The 27,406-nt window shown below is 52.7% G+C and overlaps 2 protein-coding genes across 2 annotated transcripts; one reads left to right on the plus strand and one right to left on the minus strand.

Moving 5' to 3' along the window:
- The first annotated feature begins 2,490 nt into the window (after positions 1-2,490).
- LOC149367921 (neprilysin-1-like) lies at positions 2,491-16,911 on the plus strand. Its single transcript, XM_089575423.1, has 4 exons — positions 2,491-2,541; positions 4,365-6,076; positions 7,332-7,695; positions 16,597-16,911. The coding sequence occupies exons 1-4, from the start codon at positions 2,491-2,493 to the stop codon at positions 16,909-16,911; spliced, it is 2,442 nt and encodes an 813-aa protein (XP_089431549.1).
- LOC149367922 (uncharacterized) lies at positions 4,204-19,789 on the minus strand. The gene is made up of 2 exons (XM_089557891.1): positions 13,943-19,789; positions 4,204-7,684 (listed from the first exon to the last, which is right to left on the minus strand). Exon 1 carries the CDS (start codon positions 15,210-15,212, stop codon positions 14,886-14,888), a length of 327 nt encoding a protein of 108 aa, XP_089414017.1. The 5' UTR covers positions 15,213-19,789; the 3' UTR covers positions 4,204-7,684; positions 13,943-14,885.
- Between the last annotated feature and the right edge of the window lie 7,617 nt (positions 19,790-27,406).

A 27,406-nucleotide genomic window follows, 5' to 3' on the forward strand; every position in this document is an offset into this window, starting at 1 on the left:
CTCCGGCTCTCGTTTTGGATAACGAGCTGCCGGACGCCACAAAAATTTCTTGTGAGGGCGCATGGAACGTGTTGGTACTGGAAAATGTTTGCTTCAACCAGCTGATTCACTCGTCTCCTTCAGACTGCCGGCATCGGCTCGAATGTGTCAACATACCGCGGTCAGCTACCTGCGCATTCATATTTATTCAATCAATTCACCACGTAACGATATTTGTGGACCGCATAACTTGGTGTCGAACTGCAGATTAAAAGCGGGTCAATGCCTGAAAGCGTGCCTTTTAGAGCTGGATATTTTTTGCTGAATGGAGGAATATGTGTTCACAGCTCTCAGGAACGTTCGCTGCTCAGCATTGTGCACGCGACTTACGGCCGAACGTCCGCGTGCGTGTGATCGCCGGCCGATTGTTCAGATATTTACTTTATCCTCCGTTAACATTCCGGCTTCCAAAAGAAGAGTATGGATCTTTTTCAAGGCCCCTTCAGAAGCTCAGCGACGTTCGACCGTGCTCTCTTGCTAAGTAAAACTGAAAACTGCTCGGAGTTCAGCACCCGCAGATGTAACCAGCCGGAATAAGCTGGAATATTTGAAGTCCTAATGATAACTCTCACCGTTTCCTGTGCATTAGCGCACTGCTGTAGAGCTTTGCACTCGGCGACAGAATTGCATGTTGAAGCGCCTCCTTTGGGGACTTTTGCAAACGCTCAGCTGCTGCTTCCACCGTGCTAGCGTTAAGTACGCACAAAACAGTTTAGTGAGCATTGTGCCGACGCCGAGGAAGCACTTATTGCAAAGGTCTAAAACGCACCGACGATGCATTGGATCAGTGTATCAGTGTTTGTCGATGGTGAGAAAAGTTACAGGCATATAGGTACGCTCGCTCTGCCATTCCCGCGGGTACTGCTGGCGTTGAAATAAACTGGCGCGCGGCGTTTGTGATATGTTTATTTTTTCGTGGAACAACACATCAACGTTCTGTTCTGCTTGGAAGCAGCATGAACTCGCAAGACAGCTCCTTCAAAAACGGCGGTAATTGTTTCGCGGTTTCCTTTATGTAACAAGCGTGTCTATTTTTCCGACTCTACACCACAGGGATATTAGATCTAGATATTCATTCAACAAACAGCTAAATTAATTCAACAATACGCATGACATCCGTATCAAAGCTGGGTTGTTTAAGAGTCACTTGACGTTCGTACACAAGCTGCGCAACAGCGTTTCGCAATGCGCGGTGATGCTGCTGACGCCGGCTTTGAAGGCCAGGAGTGGCGGAGTGACCTAGTGGCGCCATCTGTCGTGGACAGAGCAAACTGCTCGGACGCGGTTGTTGCTGCGACGCGCGTCTTTTCTTTTCTTTTTCTTTTTCCTCTGATCTTTTGACTCTCCTCTATCTGCACGTGGCAGCGGTGGTGGCTCGGCTGGAGCCAGTTGGCAGACCCGTGCACTTTCCTTTTCATCCTTCTCTCAGTCGCAACGACAACAACAAACGTCGGCGCAGAGCGGCGGTAGACACGGTGGATGCGGGCTGAAGAAACGGATGAAGTTGCTTTCGCAATTTCCGGGCTTAACCAAGCTGAGCCTCTGCCAATTTTTTTTTTTTTTGCATTTCCGTATTTCACTTTCACTCTGTAGCCTTTCTATCTTAGATTATTAGTGGAGTACAAATAAACTGCATTGACTTTCTTTTTTTTTTTGCCTAGATTACGACGAGCCACCTTGGCGAAAGCAGAAGAGTTCCTATGCAGCAACAGCTCCATTATGATGACGGCTTGCTTACATTTTCAAGACGAACGTCAAGCGCCGTATACGAGGAGAGAAACTCGCCCCTAGATAACGTCACCCGCAAGAAGTCGGAATACGAGCGCCTTTCGTGGTCGACTTGTCGCATGGATCCCGACAAAAAACGACTCTCCGTCGTCGGCGGGGAGGTACCCTCTCCACCGGAAAGAAACGATGAAAAGCACGACAGAGAGAGACTGACGGGGCATGGCGAGATCAAAGGCGCAGGGGAAGCGACAAATCTGCAGAAATTGCCTAAAAACACTGAAACGAAACTAGAGGAGGAGCACCTTCTATCAAAGACAATGAAGAAAGAACTGACATTCAGCACCAGCACGAAAACGACATCCTTCAATGAGTCGCCAAAACTGCCAGTTAAATCGTCCACAGAAACACGTGCTCAAGCACATTCGATAACATATTCCACGAAGTACCTCGCTGATATACGCCCTCGTGTCCAAGCGAGCCCAACCAACGTGGCGTTGCCGGAGCCCAGCACTGATCCTTACTCCGCTTCTATACAGCACTCTGCCGAACTCCCTGGTTGGCTCCCTCCAAGTAACGCAGGATACGCAAGGCGTGCCTCCAAGGGCAGGCGCAGTCAAGAAAAAAACTCCACCCACGAAACAGGAAAGGAAGCTTCTGCCGCCATTGATTCATGTGAACGAAAATGCCATCATCCATCGCACCAATCGCCAGGCTCGCAACGCCATGGCGTTCCTGCTTGTGCTTGCCAGTGCCACCATTTACCGGCTGCATGTTGTGAGGCACGAAGATCTGCCACGTTTTCTGTCGATTCGCACCACCATTTTTCGCCAGAGGCACACCAGATTAATGTGACAACCTTCAACGCCATTGCTCCGGCGCCCGCATCCACGTCTCTCCATCCCGCAACTGAAGTGAGTCGGATAAGCCAAGTGCAACAATGGGGTCCTAGCATTTTCACAGACGGTAAGGTTAATATGCTACCAGCTTTGCAGACAGAGAAGAAGACAGGTAGTGAAAAAAGAGAAGATTTTTACGTAGTGCTTCCGACAGAGACTGGAGAAAGAAAAGTATACCGTGCTAGACGCCTATCGTTCACAAGCAAGGAACCAGAATCACAGAATGTTGCCGTTCAAACTGAAAATAAGGCTACCAGTGACAAAAATATGGACGTAACAAACGCGTCTTTTGAAAGCAGGGAAGCCTTGGAAAAGTATTCCTGCAGGCTACCAGCCCGCACAGACGAGATTGAACATAGGGACGGTCGTTGCAGTCCTGCTTGTTCAGTTTCGCATGACGCTTCCTCTGAAGACAAAATGCTGGCGGACCCGGGTTCACACTCTGCAGGCGGGTTGGCATCGACTTGGGCGTCGAAATGCGGCGCCTGGCCCTCTCCAGGCGCATGTGAGGAATCTGAAAGCAAGCGTACGCGCCTGTTGACGTACAAGAATGCATGCAAGGGACGAACGTCGCCAGATGATTACACAGATGCCGTGTCGGATCGCGCCTCTCCATCAGGACAACCATTTCAAGTACTTATCGAGTTGAAGCGCCTTCCAACTAGCTTAACTGACTCGGGTCCCGTGGCTGTGGCTTTCCACCTGGACAAGAGTAGTCCTGAAGGTTCTCTCGACCCGACACGGCTCTTGGCCAAGCATCAGCAAGCAGGTCACGACGAACGGTTCCTGACGCCCGCGCTACGTGAAGGAGACAGTCAAGCTATTGAGAACCGCCTTTGCTACTCAAGGGGTTCCTCCAACAAGCTATGCCAGGTCTCAAACAATTCGTCAGTTTCTTCTAAGGTGGACATAGTCGAAGTACCGGAGATGGTCTCAACACTAAGCCAGAGCATGCAAAGAGGCACCGAAGGTTGGTGGTACCGTGAAGACAGCCTTCTTGGAGACGCCCCAACGTGTCCGACGAAAGATCTGGCAATGCGTAGAGGAAGCATTGGAAGCCAGCGTGGAAACGATGGCGTGTGGCGGCCGAAGCCCCTTCCGCGCTCGATGAAGGCTTCGCGCAACGGACCCGAAGCGTCGACCATTCATCCGTCAGGCGAGTGCATTTCCCTGCTTCAAAAGCTTTTGTACACACAGCTTGCGAAAATCGAGCTTCAACCTAATGAAGAATGCAAGCGTCCCATAGCAAGCGATCTCCACGTGAAGCAGAAAACATCTAGCAGTACCATCCCACCTGTAAGCGTATTTCTGAACTCGCCGAATGGTAAACGTGTTGTCCGTGGTTATGAGCCGATAGGGAATCTTGAAAAACGCGCTAGTGCTGAACCCATTTTCAATTGTAATGACGGTATGCAGGAGGTGTCTCAATGCGACGTTGTGTTAGGGGTTCCCGACTTGACCAACGACGTGTATGCTTCAGCAGGCGCAATCGCAACAACAAAGAGAGATTCAAGCAGAGAAATGCGACAAGAAAGAAACTCAGACGGCGGCGAGTGCCGCGATCAGGGGGGCGGACTAAAGGAAAGAACTAATCTGCATCTCATCGAACGAGAACTCTCGCGTGCTCACTCAGAAGTGAGTGAATGTGAGCACGTGGCCAGAAGACTTGCTCAAGCATTGTCGGCCTCTGAGCTCTTGCAGAATAAAACGCAGTCCCCACTTTGGACAGTCCAAAGAAGCTGCCCATCGGAAACAGCAGCTCTCCCGATTGATCTCAAGACTCCGAAAATCACACGCACACCTGTGTTACTATTATATCCCGAAATTTTGGTGTCCCTAATCATATCCTTGCTCTGCGTCACCTGGATTGCTATTGCGTACCCTATGCGCCGCCTGGAGTCTACGGAGGCGGTGCATATCATAGTTCGCAACACCACTACGCTACCGTTGACGACTATGGGCCTCGAAAAGTTTTGGTACTCGACTGAGAAGAAAACAACAGCGATATCGTCCACCGATAAATCGCCGCGAGCCTACATGTGCTCGTCTCCCTTCTGCCTGAAGGAGGCTGCGCGCATCACATCTGCATTGAGCAAGGATCTATCGCCATGTGACAACTTCTACCAATATGCCTGCCGTGCTTGGGAAGACAGCGCGCCGCTGTCTGCCGCAGGCCTCGGAGTTTCTTTTTCCACAGACACAGCGCTGGAAGAGTCTGCGGCTTCCTTGCTGAAGGCTCACATGATGCGCAAAAAAGACATCGCGTCATCCTCGGCTGGATTCCTGTACAAGGCTTGTATGTCCTCCTACCGGCACACTGCAGCCTTCATGAAGGCCAAGGTGTTCCCGGCGCTTCCAATGAGGACATGGCCTTACAATGGATCCGTGGACTCGCTTGAAGTCTGGAGGACCGCTGGAGTCGTCGCGCGCAAATACGGCGTCGCAGCCCTCCTCAAGGTGGGCGTCGGCTTCGAAGCAGCTCGAAACGAAACCAGCGTCGATCTTGAGCTTCCTCGCTCCCTCTTCTTCAGCGGCGACGACTCACGCCCCAAAGTAATGCGAATGCTCAGGGACGCCATTCGGGAAGCAGCAGCGGAATTTGACCACAGTGCCTCCGCTGCCAACCTGAGCGCGCAGATCGTGGCTGTATTCAAAGGCCTCGCCAAGCTGAGCCGCGCATCGAAGGCAAGAGCGTGCCAGGTGAGGAAACTCAAGCACATCGACTACAGCATCCGCGCTTTTGTCGAGGCTGTCTTCGAGCAAGACGTCAACGCGAACACGACAGTTGTTGTGAGGGAGCCGGACCTGGTTTTGGGAGCGCTCGTGAGACTCACGCACGACCTGAGTGCACTGTTTTTCCTCAACTATGTAGGCTTCCGTCTTGCCGTAAGCCTGGGTATCCTGTTCCCGGACCACCTTGCGAACCTCAGGCGCCTGTTCAGCATCGAATTCACTGGCCGTGTTGTGCCAGACAATATGAAGTGGTTTTTGTGCATGCGCTTTGCAGAACGCGTTGAGCCCGTCTGCCTAGAAAGGATCCAAGCAAATATGTTCGCTGGTAACAGAGCTGCTGGCTTAGCTCGACAGATGTGGCTCCAACAAATGGAGAAATTTTTCGCCCGAAACTTGCCTCGCATGGCTTGGATTTCTGAAAAGACTCGTTATCTCATGCAAAGAAGTATAAACGGTTACCGGTTCGTTCATTTTTTCTCTTCAAAAACTTGGAGCAGCGAGGCTGGATGCGTGGATGTGCCGCACGCATTAGCATCGAGAGGACGCTTGAAAGAGTCCCAAGCTATGCTAATCATCTTGGCTACTTGGGAACTTCACCAGAAGAAGCACCTGAGAAAAATAATTGAGAGGTTTCCGCCCAGGGATGCAGGATTCGTCTTCGAAACAAACCCGAGGTTAGTGTAGTAGCCATTGTTTACTTCAAACTGGAACACTTGAGCATTTGCAAGTATCCACAGCGTGTGCGTATCGAAAATCACTTAGACGTAGTTTAGGTCTAAAAAGTGCTCAGTTTAAATTACAATGTAATGTGGAAATGGCGAAGTGTAGGTAAATATGAATTTCCTGGACACAAAGACCTAATGGCACAGTGGTCTCTGTGAGCGCTTATGTGAAGAAGTAGTCCGTACATAGTTAGTACCGTAACTCGCGGTGTACAGTTAACACCCGGTAAAAAATCCGCAGGGCTGAATTTCCGCTGCCAAAAAAAAAAATTCACTCAACTGTCCGCACTCTGTTGGTTACACCCGTTTTATTGCACACCTTTCCTGCAGGAGTAATGTGTAACCAGCGCATAAAAAAAAATTGATTTGCACACAGAGCGCAAGTATCACAAATCCTCGTTATAAGAATATCCAGCGATATTTTTAACAGTGTATTGTTGAAGTACGCAGTCCGCAGAGTGCAAAATTTAAGATTTCAGACTTGTACAGTCCGTTTGGTGAGTAGTAGAAATTACAATGTATTTCACTTTATAGCTATTATATTAGGTCCATGGTGGCAGGCACTTTCGTCACTAATCTATTTCATTTTGCCATTTGTTGCCTCATAGAAGTCATGAAGCAGCTTTGTAAATTGCTAGCAAAGTCCTTCATTAATGGTACCTCTTGCGAAGAATTTGTAGCTGAGTTTTTCCCAAACTCGCTGAACGTGCGGAGAAATGGTCGCAGAAAAATTGCTTCCTGTTACGTTTCTCAGCTCCGTTTTGTCTTCGCCTGTCCCTGTGGAGTCGAAAATAATGCGGTAACGCTCATCTTCCTGCTGTGTAGTTTTGAAAAACTTCTCATTTAAGGCTGCGCACAGGAACTTGAAAATGTATGCGTTCGATCCTGACCTCTTTATAAAACTGAAAGTGCAAGTTTAAATTACGAGCTTGGGTCTATTTTTTCTACGCATAAAAGCAGTATGAATGTTGCTAATACAGGAGGAGAGTTCACATCATTTTAGCTGTGGGCGCGGCCTCCTGTGTTCGCAGCAGTGAACAAAGCCGAGGAATCGACAAAATTGGGTAGTACCGCCATATGGTGCAGGATAACACAATCAAGTATGGTCTGCATTAAATGAGAGCATCCACAACTTGAATAAACGCAGCTAGCGGCATTGCACAGCTGCTTCTGCTGCGGGGCAACTGACGCCAAAGTTGCTACGCAGAGTGAGGGAAGCCCAGCAGACGGTGTACGTTCCCGCGGGCCTCGTCGACGCTTCGGTGCCGGAGAACAGCACCATGCTCGCCTTCCACCTGTCCCGGGTGGCCACCCGTCTCTTCCGTGCCCTGGTGCCCCTGGCCAGCGGCGAGGAGGGCCAGTGCTCGGGCAGCGGCCCCCTGACGCTGCAGTCGCTGCGGTCGCTGGCCCGGACCCGCGAGTGCCTGGCGAAGGACGCGCTGTCGCTGCCGCAGCCACTGCAGCCGGCCGCCTCCGACGTGCTGTTCGCCGACGACGAAGGGCCGGAGGGCGAGCGAGCCGGGCTCGCCATCTTGGCGCAGACGGCCGCCCTCGGTCTCGCCTTCGCTGCGTTCAAGGTAAACCGCACTCAGTACCACAGGCACAGCTGCAGCACTTAATATTGACAATCTTCTCTTGAACTTTCTGGAAACGCGTAACGTTGGGCCAGCCACTATAGGTGATCTGGATTACACTGCGGCACCGAACGGGAAAAATGACTCGAAGAAAGAACGCTAACCAGCACAACAGCTGCGCATGTTCTTTTTGTCTTTTTGCTATGTCTGGTCGCGCGCCCCGTTTGAGGGGGATGCTGACGTTCGCCGGAGAGACAATGGGGTGCATTAGTGAATAAACGACACAACACGGGCAAAAGCCGTCCGTCGTTCCTGCCTTTCGTCGTATTTCTATCAACGCGCTTAACTATATATGCACCAAAACAATTCGCTCACCTTCATACTCTCGACAATTAAGAAGGCCAGTTTACGGACCAGCCGTGCTAGAGAAGAGTTCCCTGAGCATAAAATCGGGATAAAATTAGTTGTAATTGTGCAACTTCAGTACAGTGACGGCAGAGATGTTTGGAGGGTGCTCATCCAAGAAGAGGAATGCGTTACGCGAGCGATACAAGGAAGCTAACATCACCTAAAGCTGACGTCAAGCCTGTTTTTACGAGACAGCTGTTTACAGATGTCACCAATAGTTTGTATCGTTCAGGTTGTCACGCGGCTAACTCCAGCGTGTCCATTCGCTAGTTATATAGGGGTGGCATAGTAGCACGTGCTCAGCCTAAGTAAGGAAGCTGCCTGCGCCTTCACAGAGACATTAAGCTGAAGAAGCCGCGTACTATCGCCATGGAAAGAGACGCCAACAACGTGGTGCGTACGGGCTCCGCGGCTAGAATTTCTTTTCATCGCGCTTTTACCTGGGTGGCTAGGAAAAGACGTTATACTCGTCCTAGAATGCATGACGGTTGTCTGTACCGTCTTCTCTCGCTAGTAGTAGTAGTATATGACCTTTATTTGACCATAATTTACAGGCCGAGCATGTCAACCCCCTGGGCGACCAGAAGTCGCTTTTCCTCCTGTCCTTCAGCGCCAAGCCAGTCGAGCCAAGTGGTGATGTATAGAGAAAGTGGGGGGAGGGGGGGGGGGGGGGGGGGGTGAAAACATTTATTTAGAAGGGACAGGAGGTATGTTTTGATCAGCCCGTAAGGAACCGATCTTTACAAACACTAGGTGCAGGTCCCTAGTTTGGGACCCCAGTGGCGGTGGCCGCCGCCCGGGCGCGCCTGACTAAGGTTTTGTTGAGCCTGTAAGTCGTGGCAGCCGAGCAGGGTCGCCTCCCAGTCCTCCCGGGTTGGGTTGGGGATGGGGGAATGGCCGGGTTGGAGGAGCAGGCCCGCACCATGTGATAGGTGTCCGAAGACACCGCACTACAGTGCGGGTAGCTGCCGATAAAGGAGTGGTTCAAATATTTCAGTGCTGCCGGGCACAGCAATGTATTGGTGAGAAGGCGGAGAAGGAGCCGCTCATCCCCCTTCTTAAGGCCTTTACAGGGGCTAGGGTAAAGGCGATGACTATCTTGATAATAGGTTGTAATATCTTTGAACGTATACACCGGATTAAAATCGGGTTCCTGAACGGGTGGGGAGGAGAGAACAGCCCGGTGAGAGAGCGCGCTGCCGGCTCCGTCTGCTGCCTCGTATCCTGCCAACCCCTGATGAGCAGGGGCCCATATAAGGTAACGGTGTGCGGGGCCCGTATCCCGTATGCAATTTTGATTAATTCAGTAGGCTAGGAAGGGAGTGCAGCCTTGTTCGACGTTCCGACAGGCCCCTCGCGAGTTGGTGATTATGTATCTTGAATCGGAATGTGAGGCCGCGACAGCAATCGCGACCTCTTCTGCTTGTGTTGCACTGCAGGCTCTGAAGGTGAGGCCGTTAACTGTGTTGCTGTTGTGAACTACCGCAGCCGTGTACCATCCCCCGTGGTGAGGGCCGGAGGCGTCCACGTAGTATACACCTGCTTTGCTGCCATAATGTCGGCCTGGGGCTTGCGCTCGTGCCAAACGCCGACCATTATGGTATTCGTGTGACATGTTGGCTGGAAGAGGCCGCACGTGGAGGGCACGTCTCCACAGTTCTGGGATGTGAAACCTGTCTTCCATGGGAGTGGTGTGTTGGATATGGAGTCGAGCAAGAAGGCTGCGACCCGACTCCGTTAGCGACAAGCGCGTGTAGATGGTTTGTAAGGCGCGCCTCCCGGAGCTCCCGGAAAGTACTCACCACACCAAGGGTCACAAGCCGGCTGTTTAAGGTAGTGATGGGGAGGTCAAGGGCACGTTTAACAATTTTGCGAAGGATGACCTGAAGGGCATCCTCCTCTTCTTTCCGTAGGTGGAGAAAAGGAGTCGAATACTAGTTACGAAGGCGTTTGCCAGCCGCAAGGCATCCTTACTTCGTAGCCCTCCGCCTTTGTTGGAAACCCGGCGGACCATGCCGCCCACCTGGTCCCCCACCTTACGGAGTTTGGCCAATGTAGTGTCTGGCCGTCTGTGCTCGTGGAAGTAGAGCCCGAGTACCCGTATCTCATCACTTTCGCGTATGGGACCACTCTCAAGAGAAGGAAATATTTTAGTTGTGCACTTCTGTGAGGGGCGGAGGTGCACAAATTCCGATTTTTGAGGGGAACATTCAAGACCGCAGCGGCGGGCGTAGCGGTCCACTATCGTCGTCGTTGTTTGCAGGCTGGTTTCAATGTCCCCTGTGCTGCCCTGCATGGCCCACAGAGTGATGTCATCGGCGTAAAGGGCGTTCTGCACGCCGGCGACACCACTCAGCTGGGCCGGCAGGTGCATCATAGCTAGATTGAAGAGTAGCGGGGAAAGTACCGCCCCTTGGGGGTTCCCCGCGTGCCGAGTAGGTAGGGACCGTGCTCTCTATATTGGATACGGATGTAAGACTGACGATCCATTAGAAATTGGCATAAGTATCGAAATGTGCTGAGACCACAGTCGGTCCGGGTTAGGTTAGCAAAGTATGGTCTCGGGGGCATTTGAGGGGGTCAAGGACTTCCCGATTGACTTGCAGGAGGACATCCTATGCGGATCTGTGTGGGCGGAATGCGAACGTGGTGCTCGCAAAGATATGTTTGTGTTCAAGATATGCAGATAACCGATCCCGCACCATCGTCTCCCTTAGTTTGCCCGCACAAGAGGTGAGAGAGATGGGGCGGAGGTTATCTGTGTCCACTGGTTTGCCTGCTTAAGGAATAAAGGTGACCACAGCCGTTTTCCAGTCGATTGGCAGGGGGTGTCCCCGCGCCAAATTCCATTGACGTAGTCGAGGAGGGACTGGTATGCCAAGTCGGGCAGGTTCGTCAAAAGCTTGACGGTGACCTTATCCCTTCCTGGCGGAGTGCCCCGTTTCATTTTGGCGAGAGCCGCCCGCAGATCATGGAGCTGGAAAGGTTGATCCAGCTCCGTGTTCTCTTTGCCTGCATAAGAGTACGCAGATCCACGGGGTCTTGGGCTCTGCACAGATACCGGTCCCGAAGTTTCTGTGCCAGTTTAGTCGTGTTGCCAGGCAAAGCGTGCATGGCTCGTTGCAAGTGTTTTTGTGTTTCGGTTCTTGTTTGGGTTGGATCGATTAGGGCTCGAAAGAGACGCTATGTGTTGCGGCTTGGCATTTGTCGCGCGGCCGTGTTGCATCTATCCACCCAGTTGGAGTCGCCGAGTTGGGCCGCGTACTCTGCCGCTTTCTGGGTAAGCTCGGCAATTCGAGCTTTACGCTTTCTATTGTGTTTCTGGCGTCGTCAACGGCGGACGAGGCTGCGACGGGCTTCCCAGAGGTGTAGAAGGTGGTTATCCACGTCCGTGAGCGCCTCTGAGAGCTGCATGTGTGTTTCATGCGAGGAAAGGTATGTCAGCAGCTGTTGGGACCATGCTGGGTAGCCTTGCTCGGAAATGGGTGTATTATCAAGTGAGTCAAAATGTTGCCTGAATTTCGTCCAATCTGAGATACGGGCTTGTGTTCTAGGACGCTTGAGGGGGCGTGTGCGTAGTGTAATGTTAAGGATGCAGTGGTCGCTACCGAGGGTCTCCTCGGTGTTGAGCCAGTCTGCGTGTCGTATGTTGCGAGTGAAGGTTAAGTCCGAACACGTATCCCGTGTCACGGAGTTTCCTAGCCGTGTTGGGTGGACAGGGTCCATGTGGAGGGTGAGGCCCAACGTGGACGCAAGCTCCGCCAGCTTACTTCCGCGCGACTCCTCCTTGCGATACCCCCACAGCTGACTGGAAGCATTAAAGTCGCCCACAATCAGCAGGGGATCGCGACCCACTACTCTTAGCATGCGGCTAAAGAGGTCCGCAAAAGTCACTCACTTGAGTTTGAGAGAGCAGTACACGTTGAGTATATGCAACGGTGGGTCCCTGCGGCGGAGTGGTAGGATAGTCACCATTACATAGGAATACTCTAGCTGGAAGTCGAGATTCACGAAGTTGGCCGTGTAGTCTTTGTGAACGAGAAGACAAGACGCGGGATCCTGTTGGAACGTCGTGTAATTTGAAAGTGTGGCGCCCAGGCCTGGCTCCTGGAGGCCAACCACGGCTGGTAGGGAGTCGAAAGTTTCAAGGTAGAGGCGGAAATTGGCCCGCTTAGCGCGGTCCTTAAAGCCTGTACAGTTCCACTGTGTTATTGAAGTTGACATGGCCGAACTAGAGACGGCGGAACTCCTTTGATTAAAGTGTCTGGCCATGATTCAAAATTTTTAGGGAGGAGGAGGGAGTTGCTGCCCCAGAGCCAGCTACTTGCGCCATCAAGGGGGTGATAACGGAAGGAGCGGGACAGCTGTCCTCATTGTCTGAATCAATAATCAGACAGTTGAATTTTGAAGGACGGGATATGTCCCTAATGGGCCCCGTCCGACAGAGGAGGCGGAGGTTGTCCGAGATGTGTTTTGAGACCATCGTTGGGAAGACAGATTTGACCTTGGTCAACATCTGATCCATGGCATTCCTGTTACCCCCTCCGCCCCCACCTTTTGGCTTTCTCTGAACTCGGGCCATTCCCCCCCCCCTGCCTTTTCCTTCCTTGGAAATGCCCCCCCCCCCCCCCCCCCCCCGTTTTCTTTCTCCTTCCAGGGTCAACCTATTTTGTTTGCCTTGTTCTCATTTCCCTGTACCACGCTGACTAATCCTCTTATCTGAGTTTTTCAGGTCCATCCAGCGCCAACCCCCCGTCGCAGCCCCTTCAAAGCCTTTGTTCATTACACACCCCCTGGATATAAGTTTTTCCACTATTGCAGCTTAAAGAATCAAGATTCACCTCCCTCCCCTTCCTGACACATATCCCCTCTCACACCACTTTCCTTCCCCACCCCCGGGGCCTTCCTCCTCGGAGCGAAGGCCCTATTTAATCCCTGCCAATGATGAACGCTTTGCCCAGACGAAGACAAGTCCCCTTGTCGAAACGTTGGCTCAAGCAACCTGAGGTTTTTCCCTCCCTTGTTCATTTTGTGATCGCAAAGAACCATCAACCACACCCTCTCTCTACCATGGACTCGATAATAGATCGTAATTTAGAGGGGAAGCGCTCCTCCATCGCGGAGATGGCTGTCACGAGAGCAGGCGAGATCTCCGCGTCCCTCTCCATTGCGTCCGAGTTCTGCGGGCTCGGAGCGGCGGACGCCAATTTTGAATCTAAATTGTGAATTTTGTTGAGCAAAAGCTCATTCTGTGCCCGGAGCACGTCGATTTGTTTTTATGCGAAGCATATTGCTAGAGCTACCACTCACGCCGTCGCCGTGGGACCCCCACGTGACACCGTGACGTCACACCACGTGACATCGGATGAGAGAGCCGGCCTCCACCTCGCGCCGTCGCCGTGGGACCCCTAGCCGTCACGCCACGTGACACCGTGACGTCACACCACGTGACATCGGATGAGGTCGCCGTGGGACCCCTAGCCGTCACACCCGCGCATTTCGAACGCGCGTTCACACTCGGTGTAGGTGAAACGCTCGCTCCACCGGGCAGGCAGACGCGGCTTCCGTGGCAATCCAGGTGCTCACCCAACGCGCGTCTCGGGGTTAGTCGGCGTTCCGCTGTAGCCATGCCGTTGTCTTCCCCCACGACGAAGGCTTCTAGTGGTTGTATTAAAATGACCAAGTATTCAACCAAGCCTAGCCACTAATATGCTTCGCATTCCCCAGGCTTAGCCAAGCTGAGCCTCAGCAATTTTTTGTATTCCGCGTCGAGTGCGGAGACGGGCGGTGTGGAGGAGGGGAGACGGGAGGAGGAGGAGGCGATCTCAGCCCAGCTGCTCACCTGTTTGCTGTTTTGGGGCGCTGATGCTCGGGCGCCAGTAGTGCCATTTCTCTTGAGGGCCGGGAAGTGGCCAGCGTCCCTGCTGCTGGGCGCCGGTGGGGGCCCCGTCTTCTTCCCGGTTGGTGACTTCACCGACGATGAAGGTGACGACGCTTTGTGGTCGATGCCGTGAGCACCACGCGGCGTTCCGCCACCGGCACCTGAATTCGGGTGACTTGGCTGCTTGCCAGGTCGCTGGTTTCCTGGGAGCTCTGGGCGTTTAGCCTTGGGGCCGTGCACCTTGAGCTGCCGAAATTTTCCCGTGCAGCCACGGGAGTTGGTAGCGTGGGCTTGCCCACACACTGCACAGGACGGAGTGCATTCATGAGGTGGCTTCACCCCATCGATGGTCGGCACCGTTTTGCCACACGGGCCACACTTTTCATTCGGTCAGGGGCATGTGTCCGCCCGGTGGCCCACAGTGCCGCACTGCACACAGGCCGGGATCGTTTCTTATAGGCACGCACAAGAGTCACTTCCGAGTTATAATGGACGTATCGCGGCCCCACTTTGCAATCGAAGGTGAGCGCCGCGACGTCCGAGTTGCCAAGCTTGCGGATATCGGCAAGCTCTCCAGCACGCCACTAGATCTTATTTTGGAGAGACTCACTGGTCTCGTGCTGGGCCACGATGACGACGCCGCGGCACACGTCACCAGTGAGTTTCAACTGGCCGTACATGGAGAGCCGGCCCTTCGATGTTGAGAGTTCGAAGTCCCGCAAAAGCTTGTCGGCGACGTGCGGCTCTCGGGTGCCTGCCACGATCAGGTTTTGCTCCCATGTGGGGAGCAGGCTGAGCGATGCTGCGGCCTTGGCGCCCAGCTAGGCCACGAACGCTGCTCCCAGCTCGCCGTGTTGATAAACATCCTTGAGAGCGACGGTCACCCGGGGCTTTAGGATGATGGCTATGTCTTCGGGATGAAGCCGCGGTAGCGGCTTTGGTTTCCAAGTGGGTCCGGTCTTAGATTGGGGCCCACCGTGAAGCGCTGCAGCGCGCGCAGCAGCGTTGTGCCGTGCTGAGCGGCCTGCCGATGTGGCTTCCGCTTTCTTGGAGGTGGCGGTCCGCTTGCAGGAGCGGCGTTCCACTTGCAGGAGCGGCGTTCCACTAACTTGAATAGCTTCAAGTTCTCAATCGGCGCAGAGTCCGGGCTATCAGGCGCTGGATTTGCTGGAACCTCGGACAAGGCCATGGCGTCCAGGTCGTAGCCACGTTGTAGGTTTGCGGAAGCCATCTTGCCGCGGGTGGGCGACACTCACGGCCGGGCACCGGCGTAGGCGTTAGGCCTAGCGCCGCCGCCACGATACCCAAGTGAAGATCGGCCCTAAAAGGCCTAAATCTATCCCCACCTGTGTGCGAGTGGTGTCCACAGGCAGCTGCCGACTTCGGGAAGACAGACGCGGCTGTGTTGATGGGGTTGCAGTCGAAATTACGTGGCTGCAACCAAAAGTTGGCGGAGCCGATGCGCTGCACGTCCTCTCGCTTCGCGCGCTCACAGGTGGGGGGGGGGTAGGAGCCAGACTGCTGAGCAGCCGGGCGGTAGAAGAGGCAATGGGCCAGGTCCGCATAGATACAGGGGCTGTTAGGACAGGAAGGGTCCTATCGATAGCGATAGAGAAAGAGGCGGGACGGGGTGATGACTGTATTCATCTGGATGTGCCGAAGAAGGCGAGCCTCCGGCACCGTGAGTGATGGATGAGGGGGAGGGTAAAGGCGTTTGTCGAGGCGAAGCTCGAGGTAGACCTCTTTTATGGTGCGGCGAAGGGTGAGTCTCCCACCGTTCTCCGAGGGCTTGGGCCAGGGGATCAACAGTGACCGGAAAAGCGTGACGCGGGCGAGCGATGGGCCAGCTCATTGCCCTCAATCCCTGAATGCCCACGGACCCAGCGGAGGAAAACGATGGAAGGCTGCAGTGCGGAGACCGCTCGTTCGACCTCCTGTCGCAGAGAAGGGGTTAGGGTGCGTTTCTGTATGTGGTGTATAGCGGGTTGTGAGTCTGAATAGACTGTGTAGTCTTGGAGAGAGGAAAGAAGGGCAAATGACTGGAGGGCGTGCGTAATGGCGATGACCTCGAGAGACAATGCGTCCGGAGGGCGTAGATACGGCCCGCTGGTGTGGGTTTCAGGAGCGGGGAGGTGGGGTTGGTACACAATCGAAGTAAAAGAGTGATGATAAGAATTGCGAACAGTGCAGCGCATAGGCTCCGCTCTGTTCGCGTTTCTTTCCATCGCCCCTGTACTACCTGTGCTGAAATGTATGTAGGATGTGCCTGTTTCAAATCTTGTCCTGAAATGGTACCTGATTATATAAATAAAAGCAATCGTGATGATATTTGGCTTGTTCAAAAGAAATGTTTGGGCAAGCTGTCAGGGCACTCGTTGTCCCTCTTCGGGACGAGGTGCTGCACTCCATGCGTTTAACAAGTTGGTCTGGTTGAAGAACCACGGTGAATTGAAACCTGCATAGCGCAAAAAGCAAAACGCAAGGAGGACGGCACAGCGACGCACTTACTAAAAGTGAAATTCATTTTCACCCCAGAGAACATAACTACACAGTTTGCATGTATCGCTGGCACAGTGTATCCATCCTCACGCTGGCGCTCCTCTCATCGTACGCAGGAGATGATCCACGTGAGTCGCATCTGGCGCCTCGACTTCAGGCTCGCTTCGCTCCGCAACGTCTCGGCCGAGCAGCTCTTCTTCCTGTACTACGCGCTCGACAACTGCGAACGCAGCGACGCCGCGTACCGCGACCACGTGTATAGCGCTTGGCGCCACCTACCTGCTGAGCAGAGGGTTAATCTGCCACTGCGCCATCTGGCGCCTTTCGCCGACGCCTTTGGCTGCACCCCGGGCTTGAGTGCCATGGCGCCGAGGAACCAATGCTCGGTGCTGCGATGGCCCCCAGCCAGGGCGGAGGAACTCAGTAGCTGACATCTGCGCTGGCGCATTAGCACCGCTCGCATAGTAGCTTTATACCGAGTGCAGCAGATAAACATGCAGACGTAAATAAACAATGTGCGACTATCTACAGTGCTGACCACCTGCGCCGCGTAGCGGCCATCGCCCCACTAGGCAGGGCGAAGTGGCTACCACTGCTAGTAGCGTGGAAGGGCGGCTGAAAGATCGCCGGAACCGGCGGCATTCTTTTCCGCTTAAAAGTTTCAAGTTTCAAGTTTATTTAAAACGCACATAGTAATACAAATACAATAAAATCAGTACAGAAGGAGGTCCCATAGTACACGATTGTCGGGGGGACCTCCTAGAACAAATCAAGTGGGGTAAAATTGCAAAGAGTGGAAGGCAGTGTATCAATTAGCATAAATAAACAATCTACAAAAAATTTACAATGTTATGTGTGAAAAATGGAACATAAAGTATATACAGCAACAACTTTGAAACATAATGCAAAGAAAATGAGACTTTAAACACGGATTACTACGGTTTAGGCATGTGAACTACACAGGAAATTAATTAAGTACTCTTTAATGCGGTGATGAAATGAGTGAACAGTAAACGACGCTTTAATTTCACATGGCAAAGTATTCCAACAGGATATGCCGGCAAATATTGTGGTAAATTTTCCATAATTAGTCCTCACTTTAGGTAGAAGAAGATTATTACGCTGTTGAAACCTAGTAGAATTAGTATTTATAAGCTGATCAGGAAAGCCATCAATATGAGCATGATGATTACCTTTTAAGTGCCACACTTAAAAGGCCTGTGATAAAAAAAAATGCCGACGATTACAATATTTCCTAGCGCGAAATTCGAGCGCAGCTCATCAGCTGTTCCAGCTTTTCGATAGATTGATGCAAAGAATGCGAGCAAGACATGTATGTACAATTACAGACAGCTTTTTTAATTTTCAGACATATTCCTTCTTCAAGAAACACTCCACTAATAGTAAAGTTACACTTGAGAGAGATTAAAATACAAAAGAATTATTGCACTTAAAGTGCACTACCCCAAGAGAGAGAGCAAAACAAACAAAACACAATTTGCTCACTGAAGCTTAAACGGCGGCTCGGGCGGTCAACGCCCTTCTTATACGAGGGGTTACCCAAAAGAAACCGGACTTATTTTTGAACTTATTTGTTCACATTTTAAGCACAGACCTTCAATCTCCTTCAAAGTAGTCCCCACTTGAAATGATACGCTTGTCAAATCTTTCATTCCATTTTTCAAAACATTGTTCAAATTCATCTTTTCTGATGCTTGACAGTGCCTCCGTCGTTTTTTTCTTCGCCTCAGCAACATCAGCGAAACGCTTTCCAGTCACCTATTTTTTCATTCTAGGAAACAAAGAAAGTAGCACGGGGCAAGGTCGGGAGAGTATGAGGGTTGAGGAATAGGGGTCATGCCATTTTTGGTCCAAAATTGTCGTAGAGACAGGGCTGTGTGAGCAGGGGCGTTGCCATGATGGAAAAACCAGTCACCCGACCGCCACAAATCTGGCCGCTTCCACCGCACACTGTTGCCCAATCTTTTCAATACATCCAAGTAGAAAGCCTGGCTAACTGTCTGACCCTGCGGTACAAATTCTCAATGGACGACTCCTCTCACGTCGAAAAACGAATCAGCTTTGTTTTGAGGTTTGGTTTCACCTGACGAGCTTTCTTGAGGCGAGGTGAATTTGAAGTTTTCCATTGGCACGATTGTTGCTTTGATTCAGGATTCGATTCAGGAACACTTGAGTTGTCCCCATAGCATCGTCCTTGTACGTCTTTCTTAATATTTCAAGAGTTTCCATTCAACTTTTTCCGAGCAAAAATAAGAATTTCACCGGCGCACGCTGTTCACGAAAATCAGCCATTGCAAAAACGACATTCACACAAAACAGTCGTCACTCTAAAACTCTGCCTATACTAGTCTGACCTCCTTCAACGACGGCACTCGGCTTACTGACTCTAGAATGTTCGTTCTATGCGCTCCTAGTGGCAAAACGCGGTACCATAGAAGCTTTGCCGACCAAAAAATTTAGTCCGGTTTCTTTTGGGTACCCCCTCGTATAGGCTCGCTCCACGTCTGTCTGTCCTTCGCGCCAAGGCACACGTGCACATACACACAGTGTCGGCTGTGCAGTCTCCTCCTCCTCCTCGCTCTGGTCACGCGTCTTCGTTGGTCAAAGGCCGGAGTGGCTTCGAGGAGCATCTGGAACTTTGTGTCGTGGCGCCGCCGCCGTCGCGCGAGTGAAGAGGTGGAGGGCATCTCTTAGCGCACGCGAGGCTACGCCCTCTCTGTCAACATCGCGTAAAAACGACTCGGAGAGTCTAGAACAATCGACGGCAATCCCCACGCGCGCCGCGTCGGCGAGCGGTGGGTGAGGGGGCAAACCACACACGAGGCTAGTCGCTCTCCAGGGGTTCCTTCTTCCCCGTTTTACGACGCGCGCCGGCGAGAGCCGTCCGTGCTGCGCTGTTGTTGTTTTTTTCTTGCTAAGAAGAGGAGGATGTTGCGCTTGCACCCTCTCCTGGCTACAACGGACAACGACGACAGCAACACATCTTGGACAAACCCCGCCTCCTCCGTCGGACGGGGCCCATTAGGGACATATCCCGTCCTTCAAAATTCAACCGTCTGATTATTGATTCGGACAATGAGAACAGCTGCCCCGCTCCTTCCATCATCACCCCCTTGATGGCGCAAGTAGCTGGCTCTGGGGCAGCCAATCCCTCCTCCTCCCCCCAAGAATTTTAAATCATGGCGAGACACCTTAATCAAAGGAGTTCCGCCATCTCCAATTCGGCCATATCAACTTCCATAACACAATGGAACTGTAGAGGCTTTAAAAACCGCGCTAAGCGGGCCAATTTCCGCCTCTACCTTGAAACTTTCGACTCCCTACCAGCCGTGGTTGGCCTCCAGGAGCCAGGCCTGGGCGCCACACTTTCAAATTACACGACGTTCCAACAGGATCCCGCGTCTTGTCTTCTCGTTCACAAAGACTACACGGCCAACTTCGTGAATCTCGACTTCCAGCTAGAGTATTCCTATGTAATGGTGACTATCCTACCACTCCGCCGCAGGGACCCGCCGTTGCATATACTCAACGTGTACTGCTCTCCCAAACTCAAGCGAGTGACTTTTGCGGACCTCTTTAGCCGCGCGCTAAGAGTAGCGGGCCGCGATCCCCTGCTGATTGTGGACGATTTTAATGTTCCCAGTCAGCTGTGGGGGTATCGCAAGGAGCAGTCGCGCGGACGTAGGCTGGCGGAGCTTGCGTCCACGTTGGGCCTCACCCTCCACACGGACCCCGTCCACCCAACATGGCTAGGAAACTCCGTGACACGGGATACGTGCCCGGACTTAACCTTCACTCGCAACATACGACACGCAGACTGGCTCAACACCGAGAAGACCCTCGGTAGCGACCACTGCATCATTAACACTACACTACGCACACGCCCCCTCAAGCGTCCCAGAACACAAGCCCGTATCCCAGATTGGACGAAATTTAGGCAAAATTTTAACTCACTTGATAATACACCCATTTCCGCGCAAGGCTACACAGCATGGTCCCAACAGCTGCTCGCACACCTTTCCTCGCATAAAACACACATCCAGCTCTCAGAGGCGGTCATGGACGTGGATAACCACCTTCTACACCTCTAGGAAGCCTGTCGCAGCCTCGTCCGCCGTTGGCGACGCCAGAAACACAATAAAAAGCTTAAAGCTCGAATTGCCGAGCTTACCCAGAAAGCGGCAGAGTACGCGGCCCAACTCGCCGATTCCAACTGGGTAGATAGATGCAACACGGCCGCGCGACAAATGTCCAGCCGAAACACGTGGCGTCTCTTTCGAGCCCTCATCGACCCAACCCAAACACGAACCGAAACACAAAAACAATTGCAGCGAGCCATGCACGCTTTTCCTGGCAACACGACTCAACTGGCACAGAAACTGTACACAGAATCTGTGTACAGCCCAAGACCCCCGTGGATCTGCGTACTCTTATGCAGGCAGAGAGACACGGAGCTGGATCAACCTTTCCAGCTCCATGATCTGCGGGCGGCTCTCGCCAAAATGAAACGGGGCACTGCGCCAGGACGGGATAAGGTCACCGTCAAGCTTTTGACGAACCTGCCCGACTTGACATACCAGTCCCTCCTGGAATACGTCAATGCGATTTGGCGCGGGGACACCCCCCTGCCAATCGAATGGAAAACGGCTTTGGTCACTTTTATTCCTAAAGCTGGCAAACCAATTGACACAGATAACCTCCGCCCCATCTCTCTCACCTCATGTGTGGGCAAACTAATGGAGACGACGGTGCGGGATCGGTTATCTACATATCTTGAACACAAACATGTCTTTGCGAGCACCATGTTCGGATTCCGCCCACACAGATCCGCACAGGATGTCCTCCTGCAACTCAATCGGGAAGTCCTTGACCCCCTCGAATGCCCCCATAATGACCGGGTAGTACTCGCCTTGGATCTTAAAGGGGCATTTGACAATGTAACACATGAGATCATACTCACTAACCTAAGTCACACCGACTGTGGCCTCAACACATTCCGATACATAAGCCAATTTTTAATGGATCGTCAATCCTACATTCGAATTCAAGATAGAGACCATGGTCCTTACCTACTCGGCACCCGGGGAACCCCTCAAGGCGCGGTACTTTCCCCGCTGCTCTTCAATCTGGCCATGATGCACCTGCCGGCCCAGCTGAGTGGTGTCGCCGGCGTGCAGCACACCCTGTACGCCGATGACATCACTCTGTGGGCCACGCAGGGCAGCACAGCGGACATTGAAACCAGCCTGCAAACAGCGGCGACGATAGTAGACCGCTACGCCCGCCGCTGCGGTCTTGAATGTTCCCCTCAAAAATCGGAATTTGTGCACCTCCGCCCCTCACAGAAGTGCACAACTAAAATATTTCCTTCTCTTGAGAGTGGTCCCATACGCGAAAGTGATGAGATACGGGTACTCGGACTCTACATCCACAAACACAGGCGGCCAGACACTACATTGGCCAAACTCCGTAAGGTGGGGGACCAGGTGGGCCGCATGGTCCGCCGGGTTTCCAACAAACGCGGAGGGTTACGAAGTAAGGATGCCTTGCTGCTGGCAAACGCCTTCGTAACTAGTATACGACTCCTTGTCTCCACCTATGGGAACAAGAGGAGGATGCCCTTCAGGTCATCCTTCGCAAAATTGTTAAACGTGCCCTTGACCTCCCAATCACTACTTCAAACAGCCGGCTTATGGCCCTTGCGGTGGTGAATACTTTCCGGGAGCTCCGGGAGGCGCACCTTACAAACCAGTACACGCGCTTGTCGCTCACGGAGTCGGGTCGCCGCCTTCTTGCTCGACTCCATATCCAACACACCCCTCCAGTGGAAGACTGGTTTCGCATCCCGGAACTGTGGAGACGTGCCCTCCACGTGCGGCTTCTTCCAGCAAACATGTCACATGAAGACCATAATGGTCGGCGCCTGGCACGAGCGGAAGCGCTAGCCCGATATTATGGCAACAAAACAGGTGTATACTACGTGGACGCCTCCGGCCCTCACCACGGGGGATGGTACACGGCCGCGGTAGTTCACAACAGCAACACAGTTAACGGCCTCACTTTCAGAGCCCGCAGTGCAACACAAGCAGAAGAGGTCGCGATTGCTCTCGCGGCCTCACATTCGAATTCAAAATACATAATCACCGACTCGCGAGGGGCCTGTCGGAACGTCGAACAAGGCTGCACTCCCTTCCTAGCCTATCGAATATACCAAAATTGCATACGGGATACGGACCCCTTACACCGTTACCTCATATGGGCCCCTGCTCATCACGGGTTGGCAGGAAACGAGGCAGCAGACGCAGCCGCCCGCGCGCTCTCTCACCGGGCTGTTTTCTCCTCCCCACCTCAGGAACCCGATTTTAATCCGGTCTATACGTTCAAAAATATCGCAACCTACTATCAAGATAGCCATCGCCTTGACCTTAGCCCCTGTAAAGGCCTCAAGAAGGCGGATGAGCGGCTCCTTCTCCGCCTCTTCACCAATACATTGCTGTGCCCGGCAGCCCTAAAACATTTCGACCCCTCCTTTAGCGGCAATTGCCCGCACTGTAGTGCGGTGTCTTCGGACACCTATCACATGGTGTGGGCCTGCCCCTCCAATCCGGCCATTCCCCCTATCCCCAACCCAACCCGGGAGGACTGGGAGGCGACCCTGCTCGGCTGCCCCGACTTACAGGCCCAACAAGCCTTAGTCGGGCGCGCCCGGGCGGCGGCTACCGCCACTGGGGTCCCAAACTAGGGACCTCCACCTAGTGTTTGTAAGGATAGGTCTCTTACGGGCTGATCCAAACACCTCCTGTCCGTTCTGAATAAATGTTTTCACCACCACCACCACGCCGCGAAACAGAGAAACGGTCGCCTAAGAGCTGCGCTCTAAAATATTGCTGGCTACTCGTTTCCGTCGTGGCCGTGCGGAAAAAAGCGTTGGCATAGAGGGATTCAACAGCCATGGACAAAGAAGTATATGATAAATCAGTCTGCGGCTTGTCCAGCCCTATTCTGCCGTTAATTGCTTTAAAGTGAATGCAGATTCACAAGCTGTACCGTACGAGTTGTAACGTTTTGTTTATTCGCCGTACAGACCACCCGCGAAACCGCGGAAGCCAACTGCCGATGGCCGCATATGCCGCAAGTATTTCGTCTGCAGTGTTTGGTCTTCCGCCTGTCTGCGGTGGGGAGAGTGGGGAGGAGTGAAGGAGGCGGGAGATATCCTTGCGCTGAGAGGCTTTGGTGTGCGTAGGGTCTAGCAGCACCCTGAGGAGCGACCACGTGTCGCGGAGGCCCAGGCTGCCGGCCATGCGATCGCAGGTCTGGCCCCACTGTTGCCGAAGAAGAGAGGAGCAGTGCGCCTTCATATCCGACGCGAGCTGGGCCAAACGGAGGCGCAGGCGGCGATTGTGTTCCTGGGCCTGCCAGCGACGGTGGACGGCGTGATAAGCCTCCCATAGGTGCAGCAGACGGCTGTCTGCCGTGGTGGAGTGTGGTGCTGCAGGGAGTGTGGATGTGGCAGTGCGGACGTCCGCCAATAGAGTCTCAGTCCAGGCCTAGAGATCATTGATAGGAGCAGAAGAGGAAGTAGAGAGACGAGTGGGGCGAAGGCGGTCCCAGTCAACAAACTGATCTGTTCGCGACGCCGCGGGTTCGACTCCCAGTCGCGGCAATATTAGTTTTATTTCACTTTGCACAAATCCACAAACCACAAACATCGCAAGATACTTTTGCCCAAACCCACAAACATCGCATGATCTTGCTCGTGGTTTACCCGTCGGAATAGTGCTTTCGAGCGAATAGACAACGGCGATCTCTACTATGAGCGTCGCAGATCGAAGTCAGCATATTAGCTCATTTCATACGCCTCGAAAAATAACTTTTTGCTACTGACGACGGCAAACAGCCACATGAGAGGGACAAGTCGTGAGCCATGGCTTGCGTTATCAGCCATGAAAGCACGGTTTTCTGCTGAACCCTGCCGCGCGGCAGCACACTGCGTACGTCAGACGGCAGCTTTGAAACGGGCATCGAAGAAAAATGCGGTTTGCCCTTTTCGAACCTCGCATCAGTTCTTGGAATGCTATTCGAATACGACCTCAATATGCACTATTTTATTTGATACGAACTGAAGAGGGGGACGAAAAAAAAAGAAAACGAATACTGATTTTATAGAGAGGATTAAGAAGAAGAATACTGATATCGAGGAATGGATGGATGGAAAAACTTTATTTTCGTCAGAGAGCATGTGTGGACGATTCCGTGTTAGATGCCCATCAACCCATGGCTGACGGCGACCTGGGTGGCCCACTCCACGGCCCTGGTCTGGACGACCGGGTCTGAGCTGGCCAACACGGCCTCCCACTGCTCGAGGGAATGATCACGCATAATATCCCCCCGTGGCGGTGCTATGCTGCAGCTCCATAATATTTGGTCATAGGTTGCCAATTCCTGACACCATTTGCACTCCGGCTGAATGTCCGGGTAGATTTTGCTCAACACGTATGGGGTGAAGGAACATCTAGTCTGCAATCGTCGCCAGACGTATTCCTGCGCCTTCACCAATTGCTTGTCCGGAGGTGGGTAAATCCTCCGCTCAAGTCTGAAATGGTTAGTAATGTCATGAAAGGTTTGGTTTGGTTTATGGGGTTTAACGTCCCAAAGCGACTGAGGCTATGAGAGACGCCGTAGTGAAGGGCTCCGGAAATTTTGACCACCTGGGGTTCTTTAACGTGCCACAGTACACGGGCCTCTAGAATTTCTCCTCCAAAGAAATTCCAGCCGCCGCGGCCGGGATCGAACCCGCGTCTTTCGGGTCCGCAGCCGAGCACCATAACCGCTGAGCCACCGCGGCGGCCGTCATGAAAGGATACCAGCCCATCTCTCGTGGACCTTCCCGGGACGTCCGGCTCACATACTCGGCTGACGAAACCTCGAGCATTCATGTGAGCCGTCTCGTTCCCAGGGTTCCCAGAGTGTGCAGGTACCCAGACAATTTCCGCCTCCATAGTCCCTCGCCCCGTGGCCCGATTCAGCAATCGCGTCGCTGTGATAGATATTCTACCCCTCGCCAAATTTCGGATGGCTGTTTTTGAATTGCTGAAGATCAGGTCAGCATTACTACTAGTTATAGCTCGTGCTATCGCCGCTTCCTCTGCAGTTTCTGGGGAGCGGGTTTTGACTGATCCAGAGGCAATCAAGCGTCCCCGCCCGTCCACCACCGCATTTGCAAATGCGTCCTTGCCCTTATACTCTGCGACATCTACATAGACTGCTTGATTTGAAGAAAATAGCGCCAGAGCATGCAAACCACGAAAAGACAAGGACGAGACACAAAGCGCTTTGTGTCTCGTCCTTGTCTTTTCGTGGTTTGCATGCTCTGGCGCTATTTTCTTCAAATCAAGTATGCACCAACTCGCCCAAGAAGAAGTGTTAATACATAGACTGCCCCGTTGTACTTCCCGTACTTAGCATGTAAAGCTTCGGCACTTGCCTTCCTGCGGTCCTCGTGATGTATTGGATGCATGTTCTTGGGCAAAGGTTTTATGTACAAGCCCTTGTGCATTTCCCGCATCATCTGAATTTTCGTGTCACCGGCTGGAACGTCAACTCCAATGCCGATTCTTTCCAATATGTCCCTTCCTGCTTTTGTTTTTGAAAGCCTACCGAGCTGCATCACGAAGTGCGCCTCCCGTAGTTCTTCTAGGGTGTTGTGCACCCCTAATCCCAGCAGTCTTTCGATAGACGCATTGTGAGGCAACCCAAGGGCCGCTTTATACGCCTGCCTAATCATAGCCTCCACCTTGCCTTTTTCCGTCGTATCCAACTTCAAATGAGGAGGAAAGATGACGCCGTAACCGTCTCGGATGTCTCGGCTGACGCCCGAACCGCGCCTTAAAGGAAGGGATAGAGCAGGGAGTGAAAGAAGGATGCCATAACAGAGGAGGTCTCTGGAATAATTTCCACCATGTGGGGATCTTTAACTTGGACTGTCATCGCACGGCCCACGGGCGCCTTTTGCGTTTCGCCACCATCGAAACGCGGCCACCGCGATCGGGTTCGAACCTGAGTGCCAGGTGGCAGCGGTTCTGGCACAACGTTGTCAATGCCAAAGCATGCAGCACACATCTGTCACTACCGCCACTTAGCTTAAAGCACGGGTGAGGTGTCCACTGTTCCAAGAGGGCAGTTATGCGCCTTCCCTCTGGTTCAGGTGTCCACCGAGATGTGTGAGACAGATGCTGCGCATTTCCTTTCCTCAAAAACCAATTTACAAATTTTACCCTCTGCTTTCCAAGCCCCCCGCTCTATTGGTTTCGCAGCTGTGGAAGACGGATGCTGCGCATTTCCTTTCCTCAAAAAAATACCGGACACTTTGGAAACTCTATAAAGTGTACTTGGCGAAAGCTTTGTGGTCAACCCACTGCCGCTTTCCCGAACCGCTTGGCGCGGAATCAGTGGGCAGCTTCGGAGCCATGCGTCTCACTCGCTCGACACGCATCGAGACCGGACGTGGTCGAAGCAGCGGCGGTGTAGCTGCCACCGCCAACGTACGCGCGCGCACTTCTACCGCTATCATAGAGTTTCTTACTATTACCTAGAGGGAAAGCTGGCAAGCCGTCTATGGGAGTTTGCATGGAGACCCCACGTGACCACCACAGCCACCATGGGCGCTCAAAGCATCATGGGGCGGTGAGCTACTTGTTGCGGAACTGTAACTTTTGTCCAAAAAATAATAAAAAAATAAAGCTGTTTGATAGCTACAAACGTCCTAACATTCAATATCTTGTCTAATGATTGCAACAAACGAGCAGAAAAGCATTTAAGTGCAAAGTTTGCCTAAAATAAGACATGACTAGCTTTCCTATTGGCCAAGTGATGAACACTAAAAAAACTAATATTTCGTAATTAACA

This window comes from Amblyomma mixtum, chromosome 1, assembly GCF_055824585.1.
Source record: "Amblyomma mixtum isolate Tamu chromosome 1, ASM5582458v1, whole genome shotgun sequence".
Classification (NCBI taxonomy): Eukaryota; Metazoa; Arthropoda; class Arachnida; order Ixodida; family Ixodidae; genus Amblyomma; species Amblyomma mixtum.

Excerpts from the sequence above, each read along its gene's own strand:
- LOC149367921 (XM_089575423.1), top strand. The coding sequence starts at position 2,491 with ATGGCGTTCCTGCTTGTGCTTGCCAGTGCCACCATTTACCGGCTGCAT. Across the intron at positions 2,542-4,364 it reads CCATTTACCGGCTGCATGTT|AATAAAACGCAGTCCCCACT; the intron begins GTGAGGCACGAA and ends GAGCTCTTGCAG. Across the intron at positions 7,696-16,596 it reads TCGCCTTCGCTGCGTTCAAG|GAGATGATCCACGTGAGTCG; the intron begins GTAAACCGCACT and ends CATCGTACGCAG.
- LOC149367922 (XM_089557891.1), bottom strand. The coding sequence starts at position 15,212 with ATGGCTTCCGCAAACCTACAACGTGGCTACGACCTGGACGCCATGGCC.